Source organism: Biomphalaria glabrata, chromosome 11 (assembly GCF_947242115.1).
Source record: "Biomphalaria glabrata chromosome 11, xgBioGlab47.1, whole genome shotgun sequence".
Taxonomy (NCBI): domain Eukaryota; kingdom Metazoa; phylum Mollusca; class Gastropoda; family Planorbidae; genus Biomphalaria; species Biomphalaria glabrata.
The window spans coordinates 21,105,836-21,119,542 of NC_074721.1; the positions used below are offsets into that span (position 1 = coordinate 21,105,836).

The 13,707-nt window shown below is 31.7% G+C and overlaps 1 protein-coding gene across 2 annotated transcripts; it reads right to left on the reverse strand.

Annotated features, from left to right (window-relative positions):
• Positions 1–1,080: 1,080 nt before the first annotated feature.
• On the reverse strand, positions 1,081–12,579 carry LOC106058088 (uncharacterized). 2 transcript variants are annotated; one of them, XM_056004938.1, is made up of 4 exons: positions 12,427–12,579; positions 10,967–11,034; positions 9,595–9,661; positions 1,081–7,288 (listed from the first exon to the last, which is right to left on the reverse strand). In XM_056004938.1, the coding sequence occupies exon 4, from the start codon at positions 5,709–5,711 to the stop codon at positions 4,734–4,736; it is 978 nt and encodes a 325-aa protein (XP_055860913.1). In that variant the 5' UTR covers positions 5,712–7,288; positions 9,595–9,661; positions 10,967–11,034; positions 12,427–12,579; the 3' UTR covers positions 1,081–4,733. The 2 variants fall into 2 exon arrangements, with proteins under 2 accessions (XP_055860913.1, XP_055860914.1); XM_056004939.1 differs by lacking the exons at positions 10,967–11,034; positions 12,427–12,579 and adding an exon at positions 10,614–10,960.
• Between the last annotated feature and the right edge of the window lie 1,128 nt (positions 12,580–13,707).

The window sequence follows — 13,707 nt, forward strand, 5'->3', positions numbered from 1 at the left end:
CGCAAACAGGTATTCCCAACATCTTTACAGCCCTTAGACAACGCCGCCGCCTGCGCTAGCTTGGTCATGTTCGCCGGATGGAAGACAATTGCATCCCGAAAATCATTCTCAACGGGCAACTAGCGGCTGGCTCGTGAAAAACTGGTCGCCCCCCCCCCTATCTGTTATATAGATGTAATACCTAAAAACAGTGAACACTGTGTGATACTGACCATTGGGAAGACATAGCTCTAGACTCAAGATGGAGAGAGAGGATGTCCAAGAAAGCTATGGACAGTGAACAACATGGGCCTCAGCTCTTCAAAGAAAAACGTGCCATACGAAAAATGGCCGGCTCCTATACAACCAAATCGAAAGCGACCTTAACCTGCGATATATGTGGACGGCAGCGTCTCTTCACAGCCACGTGAAAAAGTGTTCGAGATGAACCATTGCCGTTCTAAGGAAAATTCATACGGTGCATTGGTCTGACCACATACTGAAATCCTACAGTTGTCCAACATGAACAGTATCCATGCCACAGTATAAAGGTCCCAATTTCAATGGGCGGGACATGTAGTCCGCATGCCAGACAATAGTCTTCCCAAACGACCTCTGTACGGGGAGCTGTGTGCAAGAAAGCGCTCCCGGGGGGGGGGGTATTCAAGCGCTATAATGACATCCTTAAGAGCTCCTTCAAGCAGTGAGATATTGACATTCACGGCTGGGAAGCACTAGCTTTCGATCGCTCCTCATGGCGTGAAGCAGTGAGTCTCGAGATTTGAAGCAAGAAGAGTGGCCAGGGTGAAAGAGCGCCGAACCAACAAAAAGCTGAGAGAAGAAGCAGGCCTATCTGTAACCAAACCCACCCATGTCACGTATGCGGCCGGCTTTTTAAAGCGAGGATTGGACTTTACAGTCATCTTCGAGTCCATAGGATATGAGATATGTGCTCATCTTAGATCACAAAGAAGGAGCTATATAGGCTTAGTCGTTTTACGACTGAAGGAGGCTAACTAATTAATTATTTTGTTTAATATTGGAAAAGGGAAATAACTAAACAAAGATGTGTTCTTAAAGTTTTAATAACTCTAAAGTAAAATTGATATATACATTTATATTCTAGCTGGCCAAGGCCAGGGATACTATTAAGCTACTTAAGTGGATCTAATCTCTGCATCTCAGTCTGAGACTGTAGGGGCTAGAGTCACCTGAACCAAAAGACAACACAACTAAGCTAAACAAACTAATTATAAAAAAAGTAAAACAAAAATGTATTTTATACTACACCACAAATAATATTTTATTTGTTCGGTAAAAAAAACAACAAAAGAATAAAAATTAAAAAACACTACTCACATGCATGAACAATAAACCAACCCCTACTAATTAGCGTACGAGACAAAGAAATAACGAATCTAGACAAAAGTAGCCTAGAAATGATAGGAATCATAATTGCAAATCACTAATGTAAGAATATAACATAACATCTAATAATATAGGCCTAACATTAGCATTACATCTGCATTCTCTGATATTCCACCAAATACTTATGCAGTGCTAATTGATACATGATACAGGAAATCTAAAACATGAATAAACTTGGGCTACACATGCAAATAAATAATAATGTTCCACATTAGATATATATAATACTTAAACCTACATTTAGTTTAATAGAAATACCTAAATTCAACTCAGCTTAGGTCGGAGATTATCCAAAGAAAAAAAATATATTTATATCCAACTAAAAAAAATACATTTACTTCTTCACATAGGAAGGGGGAGGTAATGCTACTTTGTACCCAATACACTGCCAGGAACTTGAGGCTCCATGGCATAAGACAATGGCTACTTAGTAATGAACTATAAGACGTCCCAAAATATTAATAATGTTATAAGTATATGAAAGATAAAAAAAAAATATTTTTACAACTGAAAAGCAGTCACAGTACAGAAAATAACACAGGTGTAACTTTAACATCTGACCAGTAGGGCAAAAACAAAAAAGTAAATCCAGCACAGTAACTGGTTATAACTGGCCCATGCAAACATATTGGAGAGCATTACCTCAAAGCTTGTTCCAACCAATAAATGCAATTACAATTGTTGATTCCACATCTTATTTGTGTGTAAATCTATCAATTACAATAAATGAAAAAAAATGTATAACATTATATAAATAAATAAAAAAATATGTATATAAATATTTATACATATATATATATATTTTTTTTTTGGAGAAGCTTACTCTAATTCAGGGAAGTGAATATACTTTTACACAAAAGGATCTGGAATTCACAGATGACTTAACCTTATTATCTTAAAGATTTACAGGATATGCAGGAAAAGGTCACAGCTTTAAGTGAAGTAGGAAAAAGAGTAGGCCTCAAAATAAACCACCAGAAAACAAAAGTAAACAACAAACAAATTGGAGACATAGAACTGGATTCTCAGACCATAGACCAAGTAGATAATTTTATATACCTTGGGAATGTAGTCAGTGTATCAGGTGGAACAGATGAAGACATTAAACGTCTGATAAAATTAGTGCATCAGACATTGACACACCTGAAACTAATTTGGAAATCTTCCCACATCTCTAACAAGACTAAAATAAGAATCTTTAACTCTAATGTCAAGGCTGTCCTACTGTATGGTTCGAAAACATGGCGAACAACAGAAGCTACAACAACAAAAGTACAGACCTTCATCAACAGATGTCTGAAAATATTCTGAAAATACACAGGTATCTTATCTTATCTTATATAATACAGACGTTACTTCAAAAAAGAAGATGATTACGTCCTACGCGTCATGCATTTAGTCATGCATATTAACCAATGACTTAAATTCAGCCAAGTCACTGGTTTTCCTGGCTAGCTCAGGCAACCCATTCCATGCTCTAATAGCACTAGGGAAGAAGGAGTGTTTGTACAAATTTGTCCTAGCATATGGGACGAGGAATGTGCCTTTATCTTTGTGTCTTTCAGAGTATTTTATTAAATTCTGTTTTTGTATTTGAAGATTATGGTTCAGTGTTTTATGTATGATTGCTACTTTACTTTTGAACCTTCTGTCCTGAAGGCTTTCTAAATTTAGTGATTTTACTAAAGGTGTTACTCTAGTCAAATGTGAATATTCGTTTGTTATGAATCTCACTGCTCTATTTTGTGTCTGTTCCAGTTTCTTAATGTTTTCTTGAGTTGAGGGGTCCCAAACGGAGGATGCATATTCTATTATTGGCCTAACCAAGGTTAAATAACATTTTAGTTTTATGTTCTAATTTGATTTATAGAAATTTCTTTTAATAAATCCTAATGCTTTGTTTGATTTTTTTGTAGTTTCATCAATATGTGGATTCCATGACAGTTTTTCATTTATTATAACACCTAGGTATTTTGCGTTTTTAGTCTGTGTTACTGGTTTGCCATGAATAAGATAAGTGGAATTAATTTGTTTTAGTTTTTTTGTTACTCTTAACAACCGACATTTTTCTGGGTGGAAAGACATGCTCCAATTTGATTCCCATTTCTGTAATTCATCTAATTCTCTTTGTAAAATATCTTTGTCTTGTGTTGTTTTTATTCTTCTATATATTATGCAATCGTCTGCAAATAATCTGACTTTTGTTACTGAAGTAATGCAATTTGGTAAATCATTTATGTAAATTAAAAATAGTAGTGGACCCAAGACTGTTCCTTGAGGTACACCTGAGTTTACTGTTATCGGTGTTGATTTAGAGCCATTTATTATTACAGTTTGTTCTCTCCCTATCAGAAAATCTTTAATCCACTGATGCAGTGGACCATTAATGCCGAAATATTTTAATTTTTTAAGCCAACTATGGTGGTGAACTTTGTCAAAAGCCTTAGAAAAATCTAGTAAGATAGCATCTATTGGTTCACTATTATCTAAACCTTTTGAAAAATCATCAATTAGTCCTATTAGTTGTGTTTCACATGATCTATATTTCCTAAAGCCATGTTGGTATGGTGTGAGGACATTATGTTTGTCTAAGTGGTTTATGATGTGGCTACATATTATGTGTTCTAGGATTTTACATGTGATGCTGGTAAGTGATACTGGTTTCCTGGGTCAGATTTTTCTCCTTTTTTAAATGGGGGGGGGGGGGGGGACATTAGCTTCTTTCCAGTCCTTTGGTACTCTGCTCTGGTTAAGTGAAGCCTGAAAGAGTATTTTGAACACTGGGGCTAGCTCATTGCTTAGTTCTTTGAGTAATCTAGCTGGAATACCATCAGGTCCAGACGCTTTATTTGGTTTGGTGTTGACTAATAGTTTTTTAATTCCATTTTCTTGTACTACTATATCTTCTATGTTGTCTACTTGGTTCAAATTAAGTAATATGTCTTTGTCTCCTGGGGCTGAGAATGCTGATGCAAAGTATTTGTTTAGGATGTTTGCTTTAGTTTCATTATCATTATGTATTATGTTATGTTCATCTTTTAATGGCGCTATGCCTGTTGTTTCCATTTTCTTAGACCCAATGTATGACCATAGGTTTTTGTTGTTATCTTTAGATATTACATTGTTTATGTATTCACTCTGCAGCTGTCTGCTTACTTTTTGGGTTAAGTGTTTAATTTTTATATACTTTTTGTAAACTCTTTCTGCATTAGTTTCTTTAAATTTTCTAAATAGGTTTTCCTTCTGTTTACAAAGCTTCTTTAGTCTATTATTAAACCAGCATTTATTTATTTTGTTTGATGTGTATTTAGTTGGTATATGATTTTCTATAATGCTTTTAAGATGGTTTTTAATGAAATTCCAGAGGTATCGACTGGTTGGTTAATGTCTTTTTCTAATAAGAATGTTTGTTGAAAGTTTAATGCAGCTTGGTGTAGTTGTGTTAGGTTACATTTATTCCAGAGTAAGATTTTTCTTTTGGGTTTTGTATTGGCTACTGCTTTTATCTGACTGTGTATTTTTATGATCTCATGGTCTGATAGACCAGGGATAATTTCATAATCAACTACTAATCCAGGTCTGTTGGTTAAGAAGAGATTTAATGTGTTGTTTAATCTAGTTGGCTTTTTAATAATTTGATCTAAACTTAGATTGTGTAAAGTTTCTATGAAAAGCTCATTTATGTCCTTAAGGTTTTGGTGTTTATCTATGGTTAGTGTTTTCCAATTTATATCAGGTAGGTTGAAATCACCCATAATCCAAAAAACTGCATTTTTATTTGTCTCTTTAAGTGTAGTAATCTGATTACATAGTTCCTGCATGTATTCTAAACTAGAATTTGGTGGTCTGTAAATGCTGCCTATTATTAGGGATGTTGAGGTGGTATTAATTTTACAAAATGTTGATTCTATATTTTTTGAGTTAGGTAAGGTAATTTCTTCTGCTATAAGAGTGTTTTTTATTGCTAAAAGAACTCCTCCATGGTTATCAGCCCTATCTTTTCTAAAAATTTCATAATTACTATTGAAAATTTCTGTATTATAAATTTCAGGATGTAGCCAAATTTCTGTTCCTGCAATTATGTCTGGTTTCTCACATTCTAATAGAATTTCTAAGTCTGCTGTTTTGTTCCTAATGCTTTGCAAATTTATTACTAAGGTTTTAAGGTATTTTGGTATTACTTCTTTAGTAGGTTTGTTTAGTGATGCTGTTGTATTAATTTTAGTAGATTTAGGTTTAACAGGAGTGGATCTGGCTAGTGGTTGGAGAGTTTGGTTTGGGATGGTGTTTAGAAGTGTCTGCATCAAAGGAATCAAACAGTCCTGATGTAAACTGAGGTAACCCACACGGTATACATTGCCATGATGCGTCTTTGTTGCCTAAGGCATAATACACAGGTGTATTCATATGGAGACATGATGCATGGTACCATTCATCGCAGGTGTCACATTGAATGGCTTTCTGTTTCATGGTGCATATTTTTTTGCAGATGTTGCATCTATCTTTAGATCTAGGCCCTGGATTTGACTCTACACCTCCTGCTATTAATATTAACAGTGATAGGTATTTATTTCTGCTGTGTCTGATTGAGAACTTCCATTTGTGATGGGTAATCTTCTTTAATGTTATGGATGTGTATGTTAGGTTATTTTTGAAGTTGCATTGTTCTAAAGTGTGGTGATTGATTATGACTGTTGTTTCCTTTTTAAGTTTAGTGTTGACTAAGGTAGATCTAATTCTGTGTTCAGCTAGTGTGTATTTAGTGATTATTAGGATAAATAGCCAGAGCAATTTCATGATGACTGTTGTTGATTTTAATTTTTAAAAGAGTCTAGTCTAAATCTAGTTTAAGGTTTACAATGCCTAAGTTAAGTCTAAATCTAAAGTAAAAGCTATGACAAAATACCAAACTGTTGGGTGGACAGAGGTACAGATCTTAGAGAGAAAGTGGAGATGGATCGGTCACACTCTTAGAATAGATACCACTGAGGACCTATGTTCCATGAGGAACACAAAGAAATATGATGATATATATATATATATATACGCACATAAAGGAAAGAATTGTAAAAAGGTTACAAAGATACAAAACAGCTCATAAAGTTGCACTAAAAATCCAATTAATAAGCAGCTTCACATTACAAACATTGACTAGGACTAAATAGAGCAAAAACTAACACTAATGTTGATACGATTTAGAAATCATATTTTTATCAATATATTGACATATGGCTGTGACCATCTATTTTTTGTTGTATAAAAACAGATCTATTAGTCAGTGGAGGATGGTCACTTCTAACAAACATATCTAGATACTTTTATTTATTATTATTTTTACTGCTAATAAAAATTAAAGAAAACATTTGTTGGTATTCAAACTACTTTTCTAACTTTATGCTTTGAATAATAATTCTGAATGAAAGATGTAAATTTAACTCTAGATGACCTAACATTAGTGTTAGTATAAAAATAAAAAAAAGGTCAAGCCTTTGATAAAAAAATATTACTAGATTTTTCAATTGAATATTTCATAGTATAAAATTAAAAAAAACAAAATTAAAACCACAGAATTAAATAATATAAATATATTCTGATTAAACATTTTAATAATTATTTTCTTTGGCTTTTTTTTTAGCATAAAGAATTTATTATTTGGTAATTTTACATTCTAACTAATAAATAAGTTTGTTTTTTTATCAAATAATATCTAGAATAATATATTATTTACTTTTGTTAAAGAGTTCAGAGCATATTGTCTAATATTGTTTAGAATATCAAATGGTAAGATATTCTGCCTGTCAATTTTTACTTTTAACTCATATTTACCTGTTGCTTAAGTCTTTGATGATGAATAGTTTTCATTCTTACTAGTTGACCAAACCTAGAATAAAAAAATAGCAAAGTAAAATGATGTATATAACATTAATATCATTTAAGTAAAATTATATAAACTTTGGGTCACAGAAACATTTGACCTGTCTATAAAGGCTACTTTTCTTTTAATTTGTATAATAATTTATCTTCCTATCTGAATTTTGTTATATACTAAGTTTACTAAAACTGCTCAGTGAATACATATGCCATACAAGTCTTAAGAATAAGTAGTGATGGCCAAAAGTTAACTAAAAAGTTGCTAACTTTTAGTTTAACTAAAAAAAAAATAGTTAAGGCCAAAGTTTAATTTAGAAAAAATAGTTTAGTTAAAATCCTAGTTTAATTAATTTTTTTTAGTTACAAACTAAAAAGTTTAATTACAAATTTTACAAACTTTTTTAACATACATACCAATAAATATTTAGATCTATGTAATTCGGAGAATATATATAATGAATGAGAGAGAGGAGAATAAACTAGATGGTGCATAGGTCAAAGCCTTTTGACCTTTACCCTATAATGGTCGCTATTCCCGCCAATTCAAGGTATTTGAAAGGCGAGAAAAATAAACGTGTTCATTATATTTCTAGCAAGTTTCGCTGCTTGATAAATCCTGATAATTCCTTGCTTCTATAGATCTACATTTTGCTGCTTTTTTTTTATATTAAACACCAGTGTGTTCCTGTATAGCTGCAGGCAAAGAATTTTGCTTTACTATAGATTAAAAGAAATGTTGACTCTTTTTATTTTAAAACTTTTTACTAGATAGATCTAAAGTTAGAGTCGAGTGACGTCTAGTCTATTAGTATTAGTCTATTACTACTATTTAGTACTATTAGATCTATAGACATAATAGTCTATATTTAATTATTTTAGTCTTAAGTAGAGTCTACTAACTCTTAGTAGTCTTAGTCTTAGCTCTAAATGTAAATTTAAAATTATACTAATTCAATAATATAGATCTATTAGTTTAGAGATTCTACTATTCTAGAATTAGAGTCAAGATTAGATCTAGATTACTAAGACCTAAGATGCAAAGATGATAGATCTATAATATTAATGACTATAATAAGCCTACTAATAATAGTATACTAGATCTAATACTAAATTAACTAAATATAGACTAGATCTGCATCTAGTTCTGATACAATTATACTTATAATCTTATATCTACTATCTAGATCTATTATATCTAGATCTAGATCTAGTATTATCTACTAGAGTATATAGATCTAAATACCCATATCTAGTTATAATCATAATTATAATAATCTAAAATCTCTAGATAGCAGATAGATATATACTAGACTTTAGATTTTAGATCTACATCTAGTAGTAGTAGTAACTAGTTTTTCTTAATTATTAAAATATGAATTATTTGATCTAGGTCTAGTAGCTAGATCTAATTCTAGATTCAGATTATATTTCTGATCATTTCGTTTGTAGAGGATATTAGTAATTAGATCCAGAATATTCTAGAGTTAGTTAGCGAGTCAACATGCAGTTTTATCATTACTTCTAAAAAGGTAACTTATATTAGAACTTGGACAATTACTTCTAGAGTCTAATTTCTTTCTATAATACTAGTATCATTCTAGTCTAATCTAGTGATTCTATTAAGATCTACATCTATACCATAAAGACATTTAAATCTTTTTTCATGTGCACAAATAAATGTTTATTACATTTTGCTAAAGAGATTGGTTGTTGTTTATATTTTTCATGTTTGGCTGTTTCGTCCTTAAAAAAGGTCAAAATAGTTAGTAAAAGTTTAACTAAAGTTTCTTAGTTTAGTTTAACTAATTTTTTCAATTTGTGATTAACTAAAAGTTTAATTACTTTTTTTTTTAGTTCAAACTTAGTTTTAGTTTAACTAAAAAAATTTAGTTTAGTTCCCATCACTAAGAATAAGCTCTATTGAAAAACAGTACACTCTTTAGGATCATCTCTGTTTTTGTTTTTAAAGGCATGAAAAGCTTGTTGTTTTTTCAGTTCAAACTACAGTTACAAAACATATCATTTCTAAAGATTATTTTGAAACACTCAAAACCTGTACATATTTATTTAAAACATATTAACTCATTTTAAATTTAGCCAGTCTGCCTGGGGTTTGGCCTCACAAATGAAATTGATATTCCCAGGAGCAGTGAGCTAAGTAAATAGATATTTTAGAATTTTGACTATTCTCAATACCATCCTAAAGAATATTGCTGTCCGATCAGCTTTTAGAAATACCCAACACCTGAAACTGGACACAGAAGCAAATGACGTAAGACATTGAACTAAGGCTATCAATGATTTCACCAGCTTTACCTTAATACTAATGTCCCAGTGACATAGTAAGTTCTGGATGATCAGCTTCCATTTCTATTCATTTCATCTGGAATAGAAAAGAACAAGAAAAAATAAAGAAAATATTTTTTTTACTCAAAGCTTATATTATGTGTAAATGTATCAATTAGTTTGGATCAGTCATGTAATTAAATGTGTAATAGATCTACATTAATTATAATAAACATGTGCGATTAGAAATATTTGTACCAATTGTTTTTGTTTAGCACAATTTTGTGCTCTTTGGTTTATTGATGCGCTACGATCCTAACACTTGTCTGGACTAGTTGGGAAGGGGAGAGAGAGAAAGAAGGGGGTATCTGTGTGCATGTTACTGTGATCACTTTTTAAATGCTTCTAGACTTTCTGACAAGAAACTCAAGTATTATACAATTAAGAAGAAAGAATTTAATTTATCTTTTGGCGTTAATTTGTTTTAACTTTTAAATAAAAAAATTTTTCATTATATAAAAAAACAGAATAACCTATTACAGATAATAAGATTTTCGTGACTTTTTTTTTTAATGAGAACTAAATGTAAAATAACTCAGAAGATCCTACAATCCTTTGGTGTTACATTTTTAAAAAATTAAATCTGGAACAACCTATAAAGATTTCATCCATGGGGAAGTAGTCCACAATTATACCTGTCGTAAAGGTTGTCCAACCAATGGAAATGAATGACAAAAGACCTGTATCATTGACATCAATTGTTTCTAAATGTTTAGAAAAACTAGTTAAAATGTTTTTAATTAATGACCTTTTGAATAAGTTAGACCCATTACAATTTGCATACTTAAAGGGAAAGGTGTAGATGCTATACTATACCTTTGAAATTTTATTTACTAACACCCTCGACTCACACAACACTTATGCAAGAATGTTGTTCATTGATTTCACATCTGCTTTAAACACAATCAATAGATAAATAGATATGTTTGAAGACTTACGAAGAAAATTAGATGTAATACAAGTCAAAAAGAGATTTCAAAGAATCTCACCAGTTTCAAGTTTCAAACACAAAATTCTTGGAATGCAGATCAACCTCGTCTAAAAGAAATACTTTCAAGCTCCAAGAATCAGACTTATTCAGTTTAGAGATTAAAAAAATAAATAAATTTTGAAACAAACCTAAAAAAACATTAAAAATATTAAATAGAAACAACTTTAAAAAAATACAACTGTTAGATATGACAAAAAAGACTCTAAAAAAAAAAGACTTCAGACCAATATATTTGAACAAAACATAACAAGACAGAAACAAAATATTCCTTCATCATCACAAAACAAAAAATGCACTTAAAACAAAAACAATACATTAAACTAAAGTTTTATAATGTTTAAACAACTTCACCTTAAAGGTAATGTCATAGTCACACTAAAGAGTTCTGGAGAGCCATATTCACTTTCTTGTTTCTTGATCTGAAACAAAAACAAGAAAAATAAAAAAAAATAAAAAAACAAAGCTTATATTAAGTGTAATTGTATCAATTACTTTGGATCAGTCAACCAGTCATGTAAATTTATAGTCTAGACTAAAAATAATAAATCTGTGAGATTAGAAATATTTTTACTAATGGTTTTTGTTTAGAGCTATTTGACGTGTTTAGCTTTCACAATGTGCTATGATTCTATCACTTGTCTGTTCCAGTTGGGGAATGGGTAAAGGGGAAGGGCAGAGAAAGAAGAAGGTATCTAGGTGAATGTTACCATGATCGCTTTTGAAATGCATTTTATATATATATAAAAAGTTTAACGACTTGATGTCGAACTCGAGGGATCAAGCCTCATCAAGCCATTAAACATTGTACCAGCAAATGGCTTTTGAAAAGAGAAGGTTTTATAGTTATGTATTGTTAGATTCAAACTCTAAGCTACGACCTAATTCTCTACTATAAAAAGAACATTGATAAGTTTTTAAAAAAAAGACAATTTTTAATTGTCTGCACTTGTCTTCATTCTTTGTTTTGTCCCTTCCTTAAGTTTCCCTTTGCTCGCTTCCGGCAGAAAAAGGTTGCCCAACCCTGAACTAGAGCATTGAAACAATGAGACATTGGAATGGAAATGGAAAATGAAACTCCAGGAACACATGCACAATTGTTATTATTATTTTTTGTTTGCTATTTTAGATGAGAAACAGTACTTGAGTATTGTTGTGTCCATTTGCATACAATATGCAAGATGTGTACTTTAAAACACCTCTGCAAGTACTCCATACCATGCTTTATATAATTATATCTATTAAAATTATCAATGTTGGTAGGGCTAAAGATTCAATAACAACCAGGTTCTTTAATCATCAAATTATAAGAATTTATGTAGAACATATATGGACTTAACTCAAAGTAGTTCTGCAAAATTTGCCCAAAATATTGTAAGTTCTGTTTGAGATATAATAAAGATACTTTTTAAAATAATAATGAAATATAATTATTGATACAAATGAATTTTACTAAATGTACAGTGATGATATAAAGACTCACACTCACACTTTACCCCCATGAATGTACAAGAGCACAGGACACAGGAAACATAAAATAAAAATTATAGGCTACATAGATGATAGATATATGAATATATTTTTAAAAGGTGGCTATTACATTATTGTAAGCATGTGACTGGTGTAGTAATGGCTCTGTCAACTGTGGAACACGTTAGTAACAGAATTAACAGATCATACGTCCAGATGATTATTAAATTCTAGACTAGTACTAGTAGTAGATAGCTGTAATACAGCTTTTTAGTAGGGCTTCTAGATCAATTAGTTAGTAAAATAAGCATAAAATCTACATCTACATCTAGTCTAGATCTAACCTGTGAATTGCAATTGTTTCCCATTTGAATGTTAAGCATTTGATGCATTTTGTTGTGGAAAAGTGTACTTAAAAAATTAGATCTAGATTATAGATCTAGATTTATATAAAAATAGCCTATATCCAAATCTAGACTAGATCTATCTTACTATCTACAGTCTACGTCTAGAATGTATCGCATGTTACTGAAGAGCTCTGTAAATGCACAGATCTATATATATTTAAATTTTTATATATAAAGGCTAAGGGGATACATCATTATTTTTAACTTGATGGGAGTTAAGCGTTGTTGTCTTTTTATATTAACTTGCAGAATTCAAATTCTTTTTTTTTTTTGTCATGTGACCACCAATTTTTTTTTTCTTCATAGTATCATCTTTTGTGTTAATGATAAAACTATAAAAGAAAAAGTTAGGCCTAAAGAATTATGTTTTTCACTTTGCTGGGCCCTATTTGAAAATCTCCGATTTTGTGTGTTGGAAAGTGGCTAAAAAGGGAATTAACTAACGGCCTATTTATGCAGTAATTTGAAAAAAGCAAACTCATCACATTCAAACAGGGTGGACTCTTGCAGGGGAAAGTTGTAATGCTACGCACTAAGTAGTAAAGCCACTGGGGCTGGGGCCAAATCGATTATTACTGCTGCATAGTGTTGTCGTTTAGGGGAACCCAACTACCACGGCTATGGTGCTGTCAATCGCGGGGAGGGTCCTCTCTCAAAATGTTCTGTGGCGGTCACTTAGACGATGATACTTTTTTATTTCTTTAGGTATTTTCTCCGAGAACAAGTATCTATTCCATACAAAGCGTTCACAAATAGACACATATAGATAGGCCTACAAAGTTCATACAATAACTAAATCGGATGACAAGTTTAATGCAAAAAAATCATGACATAGGTCATAACATTGCCAGGCTTATTCTATCTCTTCTTTATCGACTCTAGACTAGAAACTGCCTGAGAGTTCTATCCTGAGTCTTATCTCCAATAGACCAAATTCCCTGATTCTAATAAGACTTTTATCATGAGGCTATCTCGTTTAGCTCTTTCAAACTGGTCCAGACAAGTGAAAGTGATAGGGTCATGGCGCTTTGAGAAAGTGATAGGATCATGGCGCTTTGAGAAAGTGATAGGATCATGGCGCTTTGAGAAAGTGATAGGATCATGGCGCTTTGAGAAAGTGATAGGATCATGGCGATTTGAGAAAGTGATAGGATCATGGCGCTTTGAGAAAGTGATAGGATCATGGCGCTTTGAGAAAGTGATAGGATCATGGCGCTT